Here is a 22,001-nt window from a genome sequence, read left to right as displayed (position 1 = left end):
CTCCTCCCATTCTCCTTGCCGGGTTAATTCCCACTTACCCTCATGGATTTAAATTGAATTATTTTCGGGGCACCTGGGTGGCTCAGTTGGTTGAGCTTCTGACTTTGGCTCAGGCCATGATCTTGCAATTCATGAGTTCCAGTTCTGCGTCAGGCTCTGTGCTGACAGTTCAGAGCCTGGAGCCTACTTCAGATTCTGTCTCTCTCTCTCTGCCCTTCCCCTGCTCATGGTCTCACTCAAAAAATGAAATAAAATGTTAAAAAATTTTAATTAAATTACTTTCTTTGGAAGCTATTTGTAACTCCTCACGCCCACCTTTTCTCTACCCCACCCCACCCCACCTTCCTAGGCTGTGCAGGTGTCTCTCTTCTGTGCTCCTAAAGCAGCTTTTATCACTCTGTTCTCTAATTGTCTGCCTCACCCACTAGGCCAATTGAGAACTGTTTGAGGGCAAGGGTTGTCTTTGTATACTCAGTGACAGGTCCTTAGGCAAGGCTTGTTCAGTGTTTGTCTAGATTTGGCTAGGAGAAGGAACTGGTTTCTACCTCTAGTGAAGATCAGCCATTGGGCTGAGGGTCCAGCCAAAGAATGGACTGATTCTCTAGAACCAAATTGCTACTGTCTCCTTAAATGTGCATTGCTTGCTGCTGGATCCTGCCTGAACTGAATCCAAGCTTGGTCTCCTATTGGGCTCTGTTATTTGGCTCATCTCAATAAAGGAGTTATTTTTTATTCCTCACTTTTTTTTCTTCTGGTGAGTGGGACCCTGAACGTCTTTTCCTAACTTGTCTATTACTTGAGACAATTTTATGGCATGTCTCCTTACTAAACTAGAAATTACAGGAAGTACCTTATTTGGGTTTGGAGAAAAAGTGTGTTTGGTTTACGTCTGTGTGCTTCGTGTCCTTGGCAAGTCATTTAAACCTCCTTCTCTGAGTCTGTTTCTCATCTGTAAAATGGGAATGGCACCTGACCTATCTCACAGTGTGGTTATGAGGATAAAATAAGATTGTGTGTGAAAGTGCTTTGAAAAACTGTAAAATCAACCACAAATGGAATTTCGTATTAGTTCTGTATTCCCTTATGACATCTAGCACCATGCCTTGCCCAGAGTAGTTGCTCAATACATTTTTGTTGAATGACCAAATGAATTGGCAAGAAAAATGCTATTGGTGGGAATAAAGGACATTTAATGGAATCAGGAAAAACAGATCACTTGGCAATAGAAACATCCATATGGTGAATAATTCAGAGTTGGGCATTTATAGATAGTCCCAAATCTACATTCTCAATGTCTGGTCTTTGTTTTGTTTATAAAAAATATTTAAATTTCTTTGAATAAGCTTTTGGCAGCTGAGATAAACTTGACTAGATCTTAAATATGCAGTCATCACAAAGCAGGATTGGCCCCAGGCAATACTGTGAGGTCAGCAAAATGTACTCTCAGAAATCTTTCCTCCCCTGCTGGTAACTTTACCCACCCACCCCCCCCCCCCCCCCCCCACATACCCCATTGCAATGCCTTGTCCTTGTTCTGTTTACCTCCAGGCATTTAGGACTTTTGTATTATCCTTTGTTCCCCAGAACCATTCACCTTAAAGGGTCAGAAACTGAGTCTCCCTGGCTAATTTGCATTTGAAAAAGGATTCTTAGAGAAGGAGACTATTTTTATCAAAAGGAATGAATAAATAATTGTGAAATTTCGGGCATTAAAGAGTACAAAGGCTTATCAGCTTCATTCAAATCATGATGGTACTTAGTTCATCTACAGCTGTGGTCTCAATCTTGGAGGTATGTAGATTCACCCTGAGAACTTCTTAGAAATAATGATAGTTGAGGCCCTACTCACAGAGATTCTAATTCAGTTGGACTGGTTTCAAACTTGGGCAAAGGTGTGTTGTTTTTTTTTTTTAAGTCCCCAGGCAATTCTGTTGTTTACTTGGAGTTGGGAACCACTGGTTTAAGCCTAAATTGGCCTTGCTCTGGAGAAAAAGAAAAGCCAAATGCTATTGGAATATCAAACCTTGAAGCGGGACGGGGTGGGGGGGGTGGGGACTATGATAGTCATTGATAAAGTGAAGGGAAAGTTAAAAATAGGCCCAGCAACTCCACAATAAACAAGTGCATGGCAGCACCAAAGAAAAAAGTCATCTGTGGTTGATCCAGTCCCCTACCCCAAACCCACAGGGAAAATGGCCTGGCCCTAACTTTCAGTCCTGAAATCTGCTTTCCAGATGGTTCACGGTAGGACTATAGGTAAAATCTCTGTGCTAAGGGGCTAAGTCCTCAAATGTTTGATGTACCCAAGTCAGTAAGTCTTAAGTTGATGAGATAATTTTACGTAGAAGATAAATGATTTGTTAAAAATATGAGATCTGTGTTATATTTATTTACATTGCACTGAGCACCACAGGTTTAGCATTTTTTATCAAGTTTCTTGCTTTATAAAGCAACTCTAGGAGGGGTGCCTGAGTGGCTCAGTCGATTAAGCGTCTGACTTTATTTTTTAATTTTTTTTAACGTTTATTTATTTTTGAGACAGAGAGAGACAGAGCATGAACGGAGGAGGGTCAGAGAGAGGGAGACACAGAATCTGAAACAGGCTCCAGGCTCTGAGCTGTCAGCACAGAGCCTGACGCGGGGCTCGAACTCACGGACCACGAGATCATGACCTGAGCCGAAGCCGGCCGCTTAACCGACTGAGCCACCCAGGCGCCCCAAGCGTCTGACTTTGGCTCAGGTCCTGATCCCATGGTTCGTGGGTTTGAGCCCCACGTCAGGCTCTGCTGCCAGCTCAGAGCCTAGAGCCTGCTTCTGATTCTTTGTCTCCCTCTCTCTCTGCTCCTCCCCTGCTCACGCTCTCTCTCTCTCTCAAAAATAAACATTAAAAAAAAAGCAACTCTAGGATGGGCAAAGGGTGTAGAGTTGGATCATCTTTGCTTAAGCTTTGACCTCCCCAGTCGTCTCCTAGCAGCCCCTTGCTGTTGAGAGCATCACAGAGCCCTTATTATGACATTATGTTGACTACCTCACCACTGCCTGGTTTAACTTTTCTGTACTTCCCTGCTTCAAAGATGGTCCTTCAGAAAGGCCGATAGGCAGCATGGACTACGTTTTACCCACCAGTTGTCTTTTCTAGACACATTCTTAAACAATGCTTACTGCAGAAATATCTTTAGTATTCTCCTGAGCAATCACTATCTCCTATTTAAGGAAGATTCCACCTGTGGACAACAAGGCTTCCAGGGGTGTCTATCACTGACAAATCACTGCTCTGAGATGTCTGGAGAAGACACAAAACAAAGTAACTTGGGGAATTCCCGTGATCAAAAAAGGGAATCAGGTTATACTCTTTTTTAAAGTTTTTTAGAATTTTAGTTATTTTGAGACACAGAGACAGCATGAGCAGGAGAGGGGCAGAGGGAGGGAGAGAGAGAGAGAAAGAATCCCAAGCAGACTCTGCACTATCATTGCAGAGCCTGATGTGGGGCTAGAACTCACGAACTGTGAGATCATGACCAGAGCCAAAACCAAGAGTCGGACGATTAACTGACGACTGAGCCACCACAGCACCCCTCTCTTTTAGAGACATGCCTGCCAAAATAGGGGAATGGACATTAGAAAAACTTGTCCTCTGTTTTTGTATATCTTTCTTTATACATGTTTACCTTTATAAGAAGCTACAGGTTTATTTATTTGCTTGATTAAAAGAATACCAGTAGTAACTCTACTTCATCTGGCAGCACTGTAAAGTTTAATTAATGTTTCTAAGGTATGAGTTGAACTCACAAGATGAAAGATTCTATATATGGAATATGTGTTAAATGCCCAATCTGGTTTAGTCTGATAATGGCCATAATTGTATGGTGTTCTACATTGCAGTCTTGATTATTGTGGTTTCAGTGAGTTCAACCTTGAGAAATGTATTTTAATGTTGAGAATGTGTTTAACAACGGTTGGCAAAAGTTTGGGTGTACTTGATTCTTGATGTAAAAGATGTTTTACAAAGAAATATGGAAGGTTTTTCTTTTTAAATTGGTTCAAGGGTCCAAGAAGACACAAAATTCTGGTCCTCACACATCATATAGTAATATCTAAGTTGGTTTGTGCCACAAAATCTAAATGCTAAATAAAAAAAAATCATTATTAAAATTACATCTCCATATTAAGATATGCTAAATATGTGAGGATTGAGCTGGCACAAAATAAGGTTGTTAAGATATCAAAAGGAAGATTCGTGTTAATCACCAAGATAAAAAAGAAAAATATTTTTCCACAGAACTCATTTAAGGATATTTCATGGAAAACTTAAATAGTAGGTAGGACTGCTGGGTCATTCAGAGTGAGCTAGTGCTCAAGAGCCAAGGATCTGTGCTTTTAGAGCTAACATGTAACTTGGACAACCGAAGGGCTTAGATAATCTTGTCAGATTGGGAGCTATTATTACCAGAGTGTAGTTGAATATTAACAAGACTCAGCTATGCTTTATGTTAGTATAAAAGTTTATCTTTGTATGGCAAAAGCAGTTTTCTACCTTTATGTCCATTCCCTTTCTGTTGTACTAATATTTGTAATTTTAAAAATAGCCAGCACTTCCATAAACCCTTTAAGAAATATAATTACATGAATTAAAACAAGGCCCATTTTTTTGGTCTTGAAAAGTACTTGGTTAAAATGCAAATCCTTCTAGAAAATGTATCAATTTGGGCCATTATCAGCTGGCCCATCCACACACCCTTCTAAGAAATTATAACTACACAAATTGGAACAACCTTGCTCATTAAATCCGGAAAATTAGCTAATCTTCCCTTGTAAAGATGTAAAGACACGGCATTATTTTCTCATTCAATGAAATTTTCAGTATTTACTTTGCATTTACAGTTGTTCAGCATCGTGTGAAATATGAGACACACTAAAGGAAGGTTTAATGCTTTAGGATACCTTTCCTGGCTTTAAGAGTTGACAGTCATTTTAGGCAGCCAGAACAAAATGGTACATTCAAAACAGATAGGAATCCATTCCCCCTCTTTTTGGCCTCCATCTCTGTTCTCTATGGTCCTAGGGCCTAAGTTCCATTAGAGCCTTGCTCTCAGCCAGTTGTCATCAAACAGCACAAAGCTGATAGTGGTTCCAGGTGGTACCTCTTCTAGGAGGATTTGCATTTTAACTACAGACTTATGAAGATCTAAATTTTTTAAATAAATAAATAAATTGGGGCGCCTGGGTGGCTCAGTCGGTTGAGCGGCCGACTTCGGCTCAGGTCATGATCTCGTGGTCCGTGAGTTCAAGCCCCGCGTCGGGCTCTGTGCTGACAGCTCAGAGCCTGGAGCCTGTTTCAGATTCTGTGTCTCCCTCTCTCTGACCCTCCCCCGTTCATGCTCTGTCTCTCTCTCTCTCAAAAATAAATAAACGTTAAAAAAAAAAAATTAAAAAAAAAAATAAAGTGGGCTTGTATGACAGCTAGAAAATTGATTCATTCTTAGAGTTCTGATTTGTCTCTCTAAAACTATTAAATACAAACTGCTTTTACTCCACCCACAGTCCTGTTACTCCCCTGCTTTTAAAAGCCTAGCTTGCGGGGCGCCTGGGTGGCTCAGTCGGTTGAGTGTCCGACTTCAGCTCGGGTCATGATCTCACAGTCTGTGAGTTCGAGCCCCGCGTCGGGCTCTGTACTGACGGCTCAGAGCCCGGAGCCTGTTTCAGATTCTGTGTTTCCCTCTCTCTCTAACCCTCCCCCATTCATGCTCTGTCTCTCTCTGTCTCCAAAATAAATAAACGTTAAAAAAATTAAAAAAAAAAAAAAAGGCCTAGCTTGCTCCCTCCTTTCCTCGCTGTCTAACCTATCCCACAGAGTAGACCAGATTTTTGGCTTTGTGTGCCAGAGGAGAGAAGGAAACATTCTTCCTCTACCCTTCAAGGTCTTCCAGCTGGATTAAGAATTAAATTCACAGGAGACAGATTAATAGGAGGAAAAAAACCCCAAAGTTTTATTACGTGGGCACAGAGATCTCGAGAAATGACCAAGGCAGGCAGTTCTTAATACATTTTAGACAATGAGACAGTAAATTTGTGAGGAATTGAAGGGATAAAGAAAACAGGTGTTTGAGAGCTTTAATTAAATTACGGAATTCTAAGCGGAATTTAGGTTGAGGTAGATTAGAAAAACGTTGGTTTCTGCAGCTTTCTCAGCTTTACTGGTGATAAGGATGTCTTTTTCTTTCTTAGTACAGGGAGCATATTTGCCTTATGGGAGATTTGTTTCTTGTTTTCAGGGGGACAGAACAGGGTCTGCGTGTTCTTGTGCCAGTGGTTTCCCAAGTAGCTTCAATTCAAAATAATCAATATGCCATTGTGTTACATTTTGGGTGGACTGCTCTTGGCCTCTACCCAGGCACTCTTTTTTTTTTAATTTTTTTTTTCAACGTTTATTTATTTTTTGGGACAGAGAGAGACAGAGCATGAACGGGGGAGGGTCAGAGAGAGGGAGACACAGAATCGGAAACAGGCTCCAGGCTCTGAGCCATCAGCCCAGAGCCTGACGCGGGGCTCGAACTCACGGACCGCGAGATCGTGACCTGGCTGAAGTCGGACGCTTAACCGACTGCGCCACCCAGGCGCCCCTACCCAGGCACTCTTGAGCCTCATTTTCCTTACTTCTAACGACATCTTACTTGGTAGCTTCATTGCACTTTCCGTATTTCCATAAACAGGCCAGGTCCTTTCACAACTCCCTGCTTTGCCCATTTGCACTGCCCAGAATGCCTTTGACCTTCCCCCTCTCTCCTCTTTTTGGCAGTTCCCACTCTGACACCCAGCATAAACAATTCCTATGTGAAACCGATTATTCCAAAATTCTTCCCAATTTCTTGATTCACGTGTTTCCGGAGCACTTTGTACATATGTTATACAACTGTTAGGGAAATTAGTTTTGTAACCCTTTTCCCCTACTGGCTTCTCAATGGTAGGGACCTGATATCATGTGTGGCATAAAGTCTTTCAGTTGGATGTTTCTGCAATTAGAATGATCAACAGGTTGGCAGATTTAGTTTTATTTGACATTGTGCCCCCCCCCCCCCCCCCCCGCCCCATGCCCTCAGGTTAAACAAAAACTCCCAGCAGGAAATTTACAAGGTTAGTGCTGCTAATTTAACCACATTTAGAGGTTTGTTCTTAAGAGTAATCTATTTTGGAATTGGGGCTTGTGGAATATATTGGTAGAAAACATTGATTTTTGCCAATATCATTCTTCCAAAATGTGTTCTTTGAAACAGTTCTGAATTGAGATTTGGTAAAAGTCGCTTTGTTTGGTCTGTAAATTATTGGATTAATGACTGAGGTGGTCGTTGTGTATTGTGTGTGTGTGGGGGGGGGGGGTGTTAGTTACCTGCTTGTTTCTTGGACCTTAGAATGCACCCTAACTCTGGCCAGCCATCTTAGAAAATGCTCCTGGTAGGAAGGTAAAAAGACTTTACAGCTACGTTACTGAAAAAGGTATCAAAACTCAGGCCCTATTCAGTGTTGGGTCAGCAGTGTCCTTGACATAAGAGAAACAATTTATAGCTCAATCGAAGCAAAAACTCATTTTCTTTGTATCTAACATCTTTTTCCTTTCCTATTTTAACGTCAGGACATTCCTTCTTAGCAGCAGGCATAATGCCATGATCATATTTTCCTTCATTTCGGGTTACTCCCCATGCCTTACAACCCCTCCTTATTCCTTTATCTCTTTCAAAGTTTCCATTCTCGGTTCCCTTACTTTTTACTCCCTCCCTTCCTGTCTTCCTCCTCCTCTTTTTTCCCAGCTAGCTCACCCCGCCCCTCACCGTCACCACCTTCCCTCCCCTTCAGGCTCCTTCCCGCTGCTTCTCCCGCCACCTTCCCCCTACCCCGCCCGCCTCGCGTTCAGAAAGCTCCAATCAGGAGCTCGGGAGGTGTCTAGAAAGCCCGCCCCCTCCTCCCTTCCCACTTCTCTTACCCCCCTTTTCTCCCTCCCCCACCCCCCCCACTCAAGTCCTGCGGACCTGGGGGCTTCGGGATCTGGGCGCTATGAAAAGTGTCTGCCCAGTCACTTCCGGTAAGGGCGCTGCAGCGCGAAGCTTCCCGCGGGACCGTTAAGGAGGGGGTGGGAGTTACCGGCGGACCGGGGGAGGAGAGTGCTGCCAAGGAAGGGGAGCGGGAGAGGGAGGGGGAGGAACAGCGAGAGCTAGGGAAGGAGCACGAGCGTCTTGGGCGCCTTAGCTGCCGCTTTCCCGCCGCCTCCCCAGGAGCCAGCACCCCCGCCCCTCGGGCGCCTTGCAGTGCTTCTCTCCACCCCCCACTCCCGAGGACAGACGCCGCCCCTCCCTCGCCGCCGCGTGACCGGAAGTGGCGCCATCTTTAGCCTCTTGTGCTATTGACAATAACAAGCCTTGGTTCTCTCCCCCTCCCCCCTCCCCCTAACCACGGCATCTCCCCTCCCAGAGAGAGGGAGAACAGGAGGAGGAGCTGCAGCCTCACAGACTCACTGAGTCGCTCCAGCAGAAAGGGGGGAGAGAGACCGAAAAGCAGGGGAGGGGGACGGCACCGCCGTTTACCTGTCTGCCTCCTCATTCGCTCTCCCCCCTCGTTCTGCTCACTCCTGGTGTCAGCCTATCCGCCTTCCCAAACCCTCCCATTCCCCCGGTGTAGCCCCCCCCTTCACTTTCCTTCTCGTCCTCTGTGTTTCTCCTCTCTTTCTTCCCTTCCCCCTCTAGCATTGCCACCTTCTCTCCTACACGCACGCAGGCATATAAACGTAGGTTTTTGATGCTCCTCTGCCTGTTGACCCCGCTATTTTCATGTTTCCAACAGGTTTTTCTTCCCCCAATCCCTCAGCTGCTGCTGCTGCTCAGGAGGTCAGATCTGCCACTGATGGTAATACCAGCACCACTCCGCCCACCTCTGCCAAGAAGAGAAAGTTAAACAGCAGCAGCAGTAGCGGCAGTAATAGTAGTAACGAGAGAGAAGACTTTGATTCCACCTCTTCCTCTTCCACTCCTCCTTTACAACCCAGGGATTCGGCATCCCCTTCAACCTCGTCCTTCTGCCTGGGGGTTTCAGTGGCTACTTCCAGCCACGTACCGATACAGAAGAAGCTGCGTTTTGAAGACACCCTGGAGTTTGTAGGGTTTGATGCGAAGATGGCTGAGGAATCCTCCTCTTCTTCCTCCTCATCTTCACCAACTGCTGCAACATCTCAGCAGCAGCAACTTAAAAATAAGAGTATATTAATCTCTTCTGTGGCTTCGGTGCATCATGCAAACGGCCTAGCCAAATCTTCTACCACCACTTCTAGCTTTGCTAACAGCAAGCCTGGCTCTGCTAAGAAGTTAGTGATCAAGAACTTTAAAGGTAACCAAGGCCAAAATCCATAATCACCTACTAAGGATTTGACACTTGAGCGGTCACGTGCTCTGTTTATGTTAATGTATTAAACAGTATAGAGGTGGCTTATGTTTTATGCATAATCAATGAGGTGGAGGGAGGTCCTTTTTTGGGTGGAGGGTTCATTTTCCGGGGGTGGTTAGTATCCTTGTGCTGAAGCATACACCGAGTGTTTCTGGGCAGTATTTTGAGGTCTGGCTCAGCTTCTTCTATCTACTGTTACTCATTACAATACTGAGAATCGGTATGATTGATCCGGATTTTACAGGTGAGAAATTTGTATTCTAAAGAGGTTTATTTATTTCAGGTGCATAGTGAGCTTTCGTACTGGTGATTTTTATTTTTATGCTTCAGTAGGCCACATTTTCTAGTCCCTAGAAATGCAGGTAGCAATGGTGATCTTTTCATGCTCAGTGAAGATTTATAGTTAGATTTGTAATGTTGAACATTATATTCTTGAAACCCCTTGTGGAAGCAGTATTTGGAGAAAAATATTTATGATCTCTGCATTTCTTTCCAAAGGTAGGGTTTGGAAATCAAAAATACTGTGTATACAGATAAGTAGTAACTCTGTACCACTAGTTTAAAGATGGGAACGATTACTACATCTTTTTTTTTTTTTTCACTAAAATGGGTTTTAAAGTACTGACCTGCAGTTCAAATTTAGGAAAATTTGTTCATTTTACATTTGAGATATGTGATTGAGAGTATTATGAATGCACTGAAGTATATAAAATCAACAGATTTTGAGCTGAATTACTTTTTTCTGTTAACTGTGTTTCTAGTTTTCTGACTTAGTTTTTCAACACCCTTAACTGGCAGGTAATAGCTGCTAAGAGGTTTATTAAATGGAGAAGTAAATGAATGAACTTAAGTAATATTTACCAGATAAGTGCCTTGTGGGTAAATATTAGTATTCAGAAAATTAGCTTCTTGGTGCTTGTGTTTTCAACATTAGTGTGAAAATCAAGAATATGCTCTATTTTGTCTAAAGCAGAGGGTTATAGTGTTTATTTTTAACCTTCTCTTTTTTTTCTGTCATTCCTCTCCCATCCCCAGGTTCTCAAGAGTGTTGTAATCTTTCTGGTTTAATAGTATACTTTTCTGAAGTGAATGTGAATTGTAATTGACTAATGTGTTCACTGTTCCACTACAAGTATATGGATGTAATAGCCAAGGATTTTTAAAGAGATGAGCTTTATCCCTAATTTCATTTGCATACTGGTTTCAGAGATTTTGTTTGGGTTTTTTCTCTCCCTCTTAAACTAAAAACACATTAAGACATTTGAATGTTTTAATTAAAAAAATATTCCTTGCTGGTCAATGAAGTTTAAATTAAGGCCCGGGTTAAGATATTCCTTTCCACTCTGAAAATGCTACATAGGTTCTGGAGTCATTTGGATGTTTTAATTTTTAAAAATTTTACTCTGCTCATAGATGGAATTTAAGTTAAAACCTGAGTTAAGATGTTTCTTTTCATTTGTAGATGCTGCATAAATTTATGTGAGAGTCAAACAGACTTGGATTAGAATTCCAGTTTTGCCATTGATTAGCTATGATGACCTTGGGCAAGCCTTACTAAATCGAGTCTTCTGGCCTCAGTTTCCTCTGTTGCAAAATAGGGGTGATAATACCTTCCTTAGAGCGTTGTTAGGAAGATTAAGAGATTTATAACGTACTTGTACATAGTAGACATTCAGTATTTCAAATCTCAGGTACAAAATGCATGTCAACTGACTTGCTAGGTCTTACATGTCCTCGAAAAAGATCAGGATTGTTATTTTTTTATCTGTGATTCTTGAATTTTTATTTTTTGAAGCAATACAGTCAATAGAAAAAAAAAACTTCACCTAAAGGTGAATTCTAATAGGTGAGTCAAAATGACGAACAATATTCTGGCATTTCAAATTTTATTCTTTATGCTAAGCTTAAATACAGTAGTTACTTTATTTTTTATTTTTTTATGTTTATTTATTTTTGAGAGACAGAGCGTGACTGGGGGAAGGGCAGAGAGAGAGGGAGACACAGAATCCGAAGCAGGATCCAGGCTCTGAGCTGTCAGCACAGAGCCCAACACGGGGCTCGAACTCATGAACTACAAGATATGACCTGAGCCGAAGTCGGATGTTTAACCTTCTGAGCCACCCAGGCGCCTCCAGTAGTTACTTTAATATTTAGATGTAATAATTATAAAAATCAAAATTTACTCTTAAAAAGCAGTAATACTATTATTGCACTTTTAATGGATCCTTTCGTTACCATATACTATATATTCTGACATCAACTTTCTACATATTATCTAGATAAGCCTAAATTACCGGAGAACTACACAGATGAAACATGGCAGAAACTGAAAGAAGCAGTGGAAGCTATCCAGAATAGTACTTCGATTAAGTACAATTTAGAAGAACTCTATCAGGTACGTGTTAATGTGGATAGCCAGATTTGGCTAGCATATATTGAGGTGGGATGTATATGGGTTTTACTTTGAAATGAGCCCTTCTGTAGACTTTTGGTTCTCTTCTAATTACAATTTCTTGATTAACTTACGCATTCTTTTATAATCAAACCACATACTCTGACATACTCTGACATTCTGACATAAACTATGAGTACAGTCATATTGGTATATTTCGGGTTTATTTTGGACCCTTCCGATTAGGATTTACAGTAAGGAGTACCTTGGTATAATCAAGGTTTTACCTATAATGGAATCCTATAGCCTAGATCCCAAAGATGATATCTGGTAACATCATTCTGTTGTGGCACTTCTTGCTAAGTGGTGTTATTTACCTATAGGAAGGGCCTCAAGAAATGCAGATACTCTGTATTTTATCCTTCTTCCTTTGTAGTAGTAGACCTTTGCCATTTCTTTTTCTTTTGAGAGAGAGAGACAGAATGCGAGAGGGGGAGGGCAGAGAGAGAGGGAGACACAGAATCAGAAGGGGGCTTCAGGCTCTGACGTGTCAGCACAGAGCCTGATATGGGGCTTGAACTCCAGAGCCGTGAGATCATGACCTGAGCCGAAGTCAGATGCTCAACTGACTGAGCCACCCAGGCGCCCCACCATTTCTTTTTCTTGCTCTTTACGTTTGTCTTCTCTTCTGGACTGCAAGACCATCCTTAGCCAAAAAAATGAGCAGCTGATTGTAGTCCAGTGACTTCCTCTGAGGTTCAGGTTTGTTTCTTTTGCTTAACAGATGGGTCTATATTTGAAGTGTTTGGTTTAAATATACTATTAAGGGCAATTACTGATTTAGACTTCTTACTACTAAGATATTTTTCCCTACTGTATTTTTGACACAACCACTTTAAGAAGTTACTTTCCATTATAGCGTCAGCAGTTGCATATAAAAAAATATTTCAGAATCTAGTAGCTTGAATTGTTTTTTTTATTTTTAATTTTTTTAAGTTTATTTATTTTGAGAGAGCATGCACACACAGGGATGTGGCGAGAGACAGGGAGAAAGAGAATCCCAAGCAGTTTCTCTGCTGTCAGCGTTTAGCCTAACTTGGGGCTCAAACTCACAAACCATGAGATCATGACCTGAGCTGAAACCAAGAATCAGGAGCTGATCCAAATGAGCCACCCAAGCACTCTTAGAGTCTTTTATATTGATAAATACCTTGTAAGAAGTTAAGTTGGTTCAACTCATCAGAATTTGTAGTTTTCATCTATTGACTTTAGTTGCAGAGGCTGTGTAGTAATGGACAAACACTGGGTTAGGAGTCAGGAGACAGATTTGGGATCTGGTTTTGGCTGCTATCACCTTTGTGATCTTGAGCAAGAAATTAGACCTCTCTCGACTTCAGTTTGCTTCTCTGTAAAATAAGGGAAAGAAGAACTGTCCTATCTGCCTCATGGAGCTACTTGTAAGAATCCAGTAAGATGTGAGAAACACCTCGAAGCACTATGATCTAGAAATATAAAATGATAACACTAGTACAGCTTTTTCATAAGTCACAGTGTGCCTTTTTCACTTGTAATAAGCCAATTAAGATCACCAGTTTCTGTTGCTTTGAAAATTGAATGAGTCAGTGCATGCAAAACACTCAGAACAACGTCCGAACCGTAGTAATAATGTTATACAGTATTCTAATCCTTATAAAGCTATGGAAGTATCAGATAGTGGTGGTAGTAGTAGTAAGTTATTACTTAAGAATGAGCCCACCTTACTTGGCTTTGTTGGTATATTGCACATGTGGCTCCTGAGTTGTACAATACTAAAAGTAGAATTACGGAATTGGAGTTGGAAGGGCTTTAAGAGATCAGATCATGTAGTCCAATAGCTTTTTTCATATAGTGCAGGTGACAGTCTACAAAGCAGGTGCATCTTTTATTATTTCATTTAAGCATTATAGAAGAAACCTTTTGTGAAGTGGATAAGGGAGTGCTTATTATTCCTCTGTTGATGAGGAAACTGAGTCTCAGGGAAGTTAAATAATGAGATGCCTAAGTTTCAAGTCCAGTGCATTTTTACTACTATGCTGCTTCACTAATACACCACAGCTCTTTGAATACCTCTGTAGTGCAGTGTTTGAGGCAAATAAATACTTCACTTTAGGGAAAAAACTTTGTCATCAAAGAAGGTAATTTTTTCATTCGTGTACGTATATGGTGTTTATTTGGATATGCTGGTGTACAGCATCTTTAGTTTCAATAATGTTATTTTATATATTTTGTATTTATGGCAGATTGTGATTGCTAATGAAGCCTATTTACTTTACCTTGAATATTTTTCTAGAGTTTTGGGGTTCAAAAATATTTCTCCTGGGGCATCTGGGTGGCTCAGTTAAGCGTCTGACTTTGGCTCAGGTCACGATCTCAAGGTTGGTGGATTCGAGCTCTGTGTTGGGCTCTGCGCTGAGCCTGCTTTGGGTTCTGTCTCCCTCTCTCTCTCTCTGCCCCTCCCCCACTAGCACAGGCGTGTTCTCCCTCTCTCTCTCTCTCTCTCTCTCTCTCTCAAAATTAAAGAAACATTAAAAAATTTTTCCTGATAAATTGATTCTGTTAAATGTCTTTGTTTCAGGAGCTCATAGCTTACATTTTTTCTGTTTTTCCTTTCCTGTATTTCAGAATTATTACATGCTATTGTTCAATTGCATTTCTTTAGCCTAAAATCAGTGATACAGCTTTTTAACTCTTTGCATTTTTCATAGTTCTTTACTATTTCTGCTTTAATAAATTGAAAAGCATTTGTTTATAACTGTTTTTGTTTTTGACTTTAATTTTATAAATGCTCGTTTGGATCATTCTCAGAAAGTTTATTTTGAGATGTTCAAGTTCACAAAAAGATAAAAAGATAAAGGGAGTAAAGTTCATACCATCTGGATTTCAGGTGCTTGTTTAATTTTGACTGGTTGAAATGTAAATTAAAAGTACTCTCCTAAAAAAAAAAAAGTACTCTCCTAAAATTGAAACTGTAGAAGTATGCAGTATTACACCAAGCAAAAGTTCACCAAACCTCTCATTCCCCCATGCTATCCTTTGTATCTGAAGTAAACGCTTATTTGGCATATATCTATGCAGAACTTTTTTCTCTGCATGCAAACGGTTTTAAAGCTTAATCATAGAAGTCCCTAGTATGGATGGCATGTACTGCCTCCCTGAGTTTTTAGTTTCTAGAACAGAATATGTGGTTCTGAGTGCATTTGCAAGAAACAAATGTCTTTTAAGGGTGATTTTAAATGAGAATTGTACTTGAGTTTAAAAATATCTTTCCTCGACAACCTTGAAATCCTGGTAAGTGTGAGGCAGTGGTTGGTTAATGTTATTTTAGTTTGGGGGATTTTTTTTTGTTTGCTTATTTTTGATTGACTACAGATAGGAGTATGGTTAAGTGCACTGACTTTTGAGTTGATCAACCTGATTTAGATTAGAGATCTGCCACTCATGATAACTTTGGGCAAGTTACTTCTCTAAGCCTTGTTTTCCTCATTTGCAAAATGGAAGAGTAACATTATCTTTGTGTTAGGGTTGTTTAGTTGTAAACAAAATACTGCAGAAAAACTGCTTGTTACAATGTCTACTGTTTGTTGGTGTCATCATTGATAATGATGATAATAAATGAGTCTTTTAAAAAGATATCTTTATTTTTAGATTATCCTTTACTGTACAGCTCTAAAGCCACATGTTATAAAATTCTAAATCCACACTGACTCAGAACAGCTGGCTGATAAATAGATTACATTCCAGATACGTGTCAGTAGACATCATTAGCCAAATTGAAAGAATAATAAAGAGAGGAACTCTCTAGGAACAAGTATCTTTTACTTCTCAAGAATATGTCTTGTTTTTTACATGTGGTATCTTATAATAGTTGGAATTTTGGGTGTTTTAAATAATGGGATTATTTTTCTTACGTACTCAGCCTTGTATAAGTAGCTGTATAGTCTTTTAAAATCAGCTACCTTTTTTGGAGCTGGCTGGTAGTTTATATATGAAAATATAACATTTATTCTTAATATAAATGTTTATTTTATTTGAAGGCAAGTCTAGTCCATACTTCAATTCTGATGGAAATAATTTTATGTATTATTAATAATAGTGCGGGGTGGGGGGGGATGCCTGGATAGCTCAGTTGGTTAAGCGTACCACTCTTGATTTTGGCTCAGGTCATGATCTCAAGGTTTGTGGATTCAAGCCCCACGTCTGGCTCGCTGCGGACAGTGAGGTGCCTGCTTCAGATTCACATCCTCTGTCTCCATCTCTCTGTGCCCCTCCCCTCCTCATGCTCTCTCTCAAAAATAAACAAACATTTTTTTTTAAAGTGCGACTACAAATTCTTAGTCCTTGATAATTTTAGTCTTATTTAAATCCTTTTTTACTAGCTGTAAAAAGAAAAATAATTTAGGTTTCATGTCTGGTTTCCTTTCTGTAAGTTCTTAGTTTTTGATGTATTTTGAGTATCTTATTGTAGCCATTTTTCCTAAATGTAAAAAGATAAATTAGATTTTATTGCTGTATCGTTTGTTGAAAACTTGGTGGTGTGTTTTCCTTTCTTTAAATATATGGTTTGAAAAATAACACCCAACCCATTAGGCCAACGACCAGAGTTCAGCACCCTGTGGGAATTTAATATCTTTCTTGGTGTCTATCGTTGTTAAATGAGAAAAATTTCTAGATTTCCTCCCTTACTGTGTTTATTTCTGTAGTTTTTGTATTTTTTATTCTTATTTTAGTCCTCTTCATTTTTTTATTCTAGTCTTACTACTTACCCTCATTTCTGTTCCTTCTCTTGCCCCTTGTGCAATCTTATGTGCCTTTGCTGTCTTAAATCCTGTATTCCCCAAAGCATCAAATTTCAGGAACTATAGTTTTACATTTTGTTTGCTACATGCTTACGTTTCTTTGGAGTGTGTGGTTTTGTTTGTTTCAGACAAACACTTTTTTTTCAGACAAACCTGTTTTTGATGTGATATGTATGGATTTTGGAGGGGAGGGGCTGAGGTTTTGGGGAATAAAGGTTAGAAACTTGTTAGAATGTTCTATTTTATATCCGACTACATTGAAAAAGAATTTAAAAAAAATTTTTTTTAACGTTTATTTATTTTTGAGACAGAGAGAGACAGAGCATGAACGGGGGAGGGTCAGAGAGAGAGAGAGAGACACAGAATTTGAAACAGGCTCCAGGCTCTGAGCTGTCAGCACAGAGCCCCGACGCGGGGCTCGAACTCACGGACCGCGAGATCGTGACCTGAGCCGAAGTCGGACGCCCAACCGACTGAGCCACCCAGGTGCCCCTGAAAAAGAGTTTTTAAGGCAGCATATTTACCAGTAATGATTAGGAGCTTAAGTAAAAAGATAATTTTATTTAAGAGACTTTTAAAATGATCTAGAATCTGCTTGATATAAATAGTTGCATGTGAAATGAGACATAAAATGATACTAAATGCATTTCTAAGAGTTCATTTCAAAGATCTGGAATAAAATAGAGCTTATCCCAAACTTTAAGTAGTTATTTAACATTTTCCTATTCATGTTTCTATCCCAGTACTTAATAGGGTACAGAGCACTTAGTTAAATAGTTCTTGTTGAATTAGTTACTGCTTACTGTGTGCAAAGCTGGACAGATGCCATGGACATAAAAAGATCACTTAGGCCTTTTTCCTAAGGTGCTTATATTTAAGTAGCTTCATGAAATGAGTAGTTTGTGACCAACATTTAAAAAAATTTTTTTAATGTTTATTTTTAAGAGATAGATACAGCATGAGCGGGGAAGGGGCAGAGAGAGAGGGAGACACAGAATCTGAAACAGGTTCCAGGCACTGAGCTTGTCTACACAGAGCCCGACACGGGGCTGGAACTCATGGACCGGATGGTGAGATCGTGACCTGACCTGAAGTTGGATGCTTAACCGACTGAGCCATCCAGCGCCCCGCCCCCCCCGCCCCCCGGCCATGACCAGCATTTTTTAAAAGACATGAAATAGAAAATAATCAAAGAACATCACACGTAGTAACAATAAGTGTAGTTTTATGAAAATTTTGTTTAAGTTACATAAATTTATGTATAATGGATTGTGACATACAATGTGTTTCTTAACTGTGGCTTGTCAAAAATTTTTGGAAGTCCCTATTTTAGGCACACGTGATTGCTCCAAACAAACATTGCTTTAAAAAGTAAGGAAAGCAGAGTGTTTTGGGGCGCCTGGGTGGCGCAGTCGGTTAAGCGTCCGACTTCATCCAGGTCATGATCTCGCGGTCTGTGAGTTCGGGCCCCGCGTCGGGCTCTGGGCTGATGGCTCAGAGCCTGGAGCCTGTTTCCGATTCTGTGTCTCCCTCTCTCTCTGCCCCTCCCCTGTTCATGCTCTGTCTCTCTCTGTCCCAAAAATAAATAAACGTTGGGGAAAAAAAATTTAAAAAAAAAAAAGTAAGGAAAGCAGAGTGTTTAGATGATAGCATGTGTGGAAGATCATAAACAGACATGAGACTAAAATGGTAAAATTGAGCCTTGAATGCCATGCTGAAAAGTGGTGGTGGGGAAGATAGGGTTTATTGGGTAAGGCAAATATTTTAAATTTTTTGAGGACTTAATGTATTCATCTAGTTCAGAATCCAAAAAATAATACAGAACATATAGTGAAAAGTTTCACTTCCACCCTATCCTCTACCCACCCCCCCCCCCCCACAACTCAGTTAGTTCCTCTCTCCACAAACACTAGTCGTTTGGGGAGTATCTTTCCAGCAGTCTCATGTATGTAAAAACAACTGTGTGTGTGTTTTATTTTTTTTTGTCTTTTTTTACGTAAATGGTAGACCATGAACCACATGGTTTAGTCCTTTGTATATTTTTTTTAAAGATTAAAAAAAATTTTTTAGTTTAGAGAGAGAGCGTGCAAGGGGGGAGAGAGGCAGAGGGAGAGAGGGGGGAGAATCTTAAGCAGGCTTCATGCTTAGTGCAGAGTCCAACACAGAACTCTATCCTGTGACTCTGGGATCATGACCTGAGCTGAAATCAACCAACTGAGCCACCCCGGTGCCCCAAAGATAGATAGATAGATTGTTTGTTTATTTATTTATTATTTCAATGTTTATTTATTTTGGAGAGAGAGAGAGAGAGAGTGCGCGCACATGAGCGGGGGAGGGGCAGAGAGAGAGGGAGACACAGAATCTGAAGTAGCCTCCAGGCTCCGAGTTGTCAGCACAGAGCCCAACACGGGGCTCGAATCCAAAGACTGTGAGATCTTGACCTGAACTAAGTCAGATGCTCAACCAACTGAGCCACCCAGGTGCCCTGCACCAAAGATTTTTTAAAGTAGGCTCCATGCCCAATGTGGGGCTTGAACTCATGACCCCGAGATCAAGAATCGCAGTCTTCTTCCAACTGAGCCAGCCAGGTGCCCCTAAAGTTTTTTTTTTTTTTTTATTTAAGAATTTATTTTTAAGTAATCTCTGCACCCAACATGGGACTTGAACTCACAACCCTGAGATCAAGAGTCACATACTTCACTGACTGAACCAACCAAGCACCCCAGCCCTTTGTATTTTTTTATACCTATTATGGGATTTCTCCAGAACAGTACTAGAGCTTGATGAAAGGTTGTCAGGGAAGGGAAATGACTAGATCTGGTCTATATATGTTGAACAGTCAAAGTTAACTAAATTAGAGAAGCAGAGTGTTCTCTTCAATTTGACCTTCAGGACTCACCTTAGATCCTTAGATGCTCTCTTTCCTGCCTTTTTTTTTTTTTTTTTTTTTTTTTTGCCTCTTAACATTTTAAGTCACTTTTCAACTAAACATGGGGGAGATGGTAAAGCCCGGCTGAATTCTCTATTTCTCGCTATTCCCACTAGCTCTTCATTTTCTTTTGGTCTTTGGGATTCCACCTCTTTATCTCTTAGGAAGGCTTTTCTGACTTGCCCCTATCCTAAGGAGACTGGGTTAGGGCCTTGCCTCTGTGCTTATCCTTACCATAGCACCTAACAGTGTTTTGTAATTATATGTTTTCTGGTCAGTTTTCTCCTTATGCTATAAGCCCCTTCTATGTGCAAGACACATTGCTAGTTGTAAGTATGTTGGTTTTTGAATATTTACTGTATTGCCTGGTTCAGAGCTCCCAAAACATTAATAGAATATGTGGATACATAAGCACATGATCTCTTTTTCTCATTAGGGAGAATTAGGGGATAGATATACTTGAAAAGGTAAAGTATTGACTCAGTGACAGATCACTGTGTTATGATTGGTGACAGTGCCAGGTGAGGCAGTTAGGGAAAGCTTATTGGAAGAGGTGGGACCTAGTAAGTCATAAGGGAATATGATATCTTGTGTGAGAAATACAGCAGGAGGGAATGGGAGAAGGAAGAGTCGGAGAAGTACTGGAAATGGGAAATGTGCATAAGATGAAGTACAAAGAATCTAAGCAGGGAAATAAATGCTGACAAAATGAGTCATTCAAGAGGAATACCAGATACAATGAGATTACTAAAGGAGGAAGGGGGAGAATCCATAGAGAACCAATGTGAACAGAAAGGCTCATGAAATAAGCATAAATACACCCTTTAGGTATTTGTGGCCTACCCCAAGGCCACTTGGAAAGTGGCCAGGGGAGACTGAAGCTTCTTATTCAGCCGTAGCTACTGGATCTAATTGGCCTGCTGTTTCCTGGTGAGGTGCAGTGACTTTCCTCCAATGATATAAGTGGTTTTCTTTAAGGTTTCTTTTCATTTACTAATTTATTTACTGGACCTGCATGCTGGGAATGTGACTTAAAACTACGTATTTATAAAATTCCACTCCAACCAACAGAACTTGGAGTCAATTTTAATGGATTTTCTGCCTTTTGTTGTGGTGAGGAAGGAATCTTGGTGTTAAGTTATTACTAGTTGGAATTGTAGATTATATCAGACTTCATCCTGAGAGTTTTTACCATGCCTGTTGTTTTAAATTTGGAAGCCTTTGATACACATAACAAGAAACTCATTGAAATCTGAAGTTTGTCCTTTTGGGATCTGAGTAAAAAAGGAAGACTAATTCAACTATTGGAATGAAGAAAAAATACAGTCATTTTGGTTATAATTAATGTTTATTCAGTTGTGCAAATTAAAAAAAAAATCTGTATTTAAATATTCTTAGACTTAAATATTGGAGAAAAGTATTTGGTATTTACCTCATACTCTTAGAATACTGCTAGCAGTAATGTTTCTATTCTGCTTAGGATGACTTTCAAAGAAAGTACAATTAAGTTTTAATTCTTTGGTGGTCAAAGTGCCCAACTCATCTGATAAACAACTGGTGAAATTGTTTCTAAAACTCAAAATGGAGGGCACCTTGGTGGCTCAGTCATTTAAGTGTCCAACTTCGGCTCAGGTCATGATCTCAAGGTTCGTGAGTTTGAGCCCTGCATCAGGCTCCGTGCTGACAGCTCAGAGCCTGGAGCCTGCTTCAGATTCTGTGTCTCCCTCTCTCTCTGTCCATCCGTCACTTGTACTCTGTCTCTCTCGCTCAAAAATAAATTAAAAATTTTTTTTAAAATCTCAAAATGGGATTCTGCTTATGAAAACAATGAACATTTTAAACAAGAAAGCATTTATATATAGTAGTTGTTACAAATTGGATGTCTCCGTAGGGGGAGAACTTGACTTGATTCCCTGTGTCCTTAACCTGAACAGTATATAATATAATAAATACACTGGTGGGGACTTTTTTTGGGGGGGAGGGTGGTACGTTGGTTATGAAAAAGTTCACCTGCATTCATATTTTATTTTACTTTATTTTTTTAATCTTTATTTATTTTTGAGAGAGAAGGAGAGACAGTGTAAGCGGGGGATGAACAGAGAGAGAGAGAGGGAGACACAAAATCCGAAGCAGCCACCGGGCTTTTTGAGCTGTCAGCATAGAGCCCAACATGGGGCTCGAACTCACGAACCCAACTCATGAACTGAGAGTTCATGACCTGAGGTGAAGTCAGACACTTAACCCACTGAGCCACCCAGGCCTCTTCCTTTGTGTTTTAAATAGATGAATATGGGGTGCCTGGGTAGCTCAGTCGGTTAAGCGTCTGACTTCAGCTCAGGTCATGATTTCATGGTTCGTGGGCCCGAGCCCCGCTTTGGGCTCTGTGCTGACAGTGCAGAGCCTAGAGCCTGCTTCAGAT

General features: G+C 40.5%; 1 protein-coding gene across 6 annotated transcripts in view; it reads left to right on the top strand.

The window, feature by feature from the left end:
* Positions 1-3,114: 3,114 nt before the first annotated feature.
* The window catches only part of CUL4B (cullin 4B), a 41,091-nt gene continuing 22,204 nt past the window's right edge, over positions 3,115-22,001 (top strand). For 2 of the 6 annotated variants that reach the window (XM_045470591.1, XM_045470590.1), the window contains exons 1-3: positions 7,843-8,074; positions 8,830-9,369; positions 11,706-11,821. In XM_045470591.1, the coding sequence (XP_045326547.1) occupies positions 8,047-8,074; positions 8,830-9,369; positions 11,706-11,821 (684 nt within the window). In that variant the 5' untranslated portion in view covers positions 7,843-8,046. Of the gene's footprint in view, positions 3,344-7,842; positions 8,075-8,829; positions 9,370-9,424; positions 9,671-11,705; positions 11,822-22,001 lie in introns of those variants that run through there. The other 4 variants (XM_045470587.1, XM_045470589.1, XM_045470588.1 and 1 more) reach the window with 4 other exon arrangements.

The sequence above is a fragment of the Leopardus geoffroyi genome, chromosome X (assembly GCF_018350155.1).
Source record: "Leopardus geoffroyi isolate Oge1 chromosome X, O.geoffroyi_Oge1_pat1.0, whole genome shotgun sequence".
NCBI classification, from domain to species: Eukaryota; Metazoa; Chordata; class Mammalia; order Carnivora; family Felidae; genus Leopardus; species Leopardus geoffroyi.
This window is presented reverse-complemented; position numbering and strand designations above follow the sequence as displayed.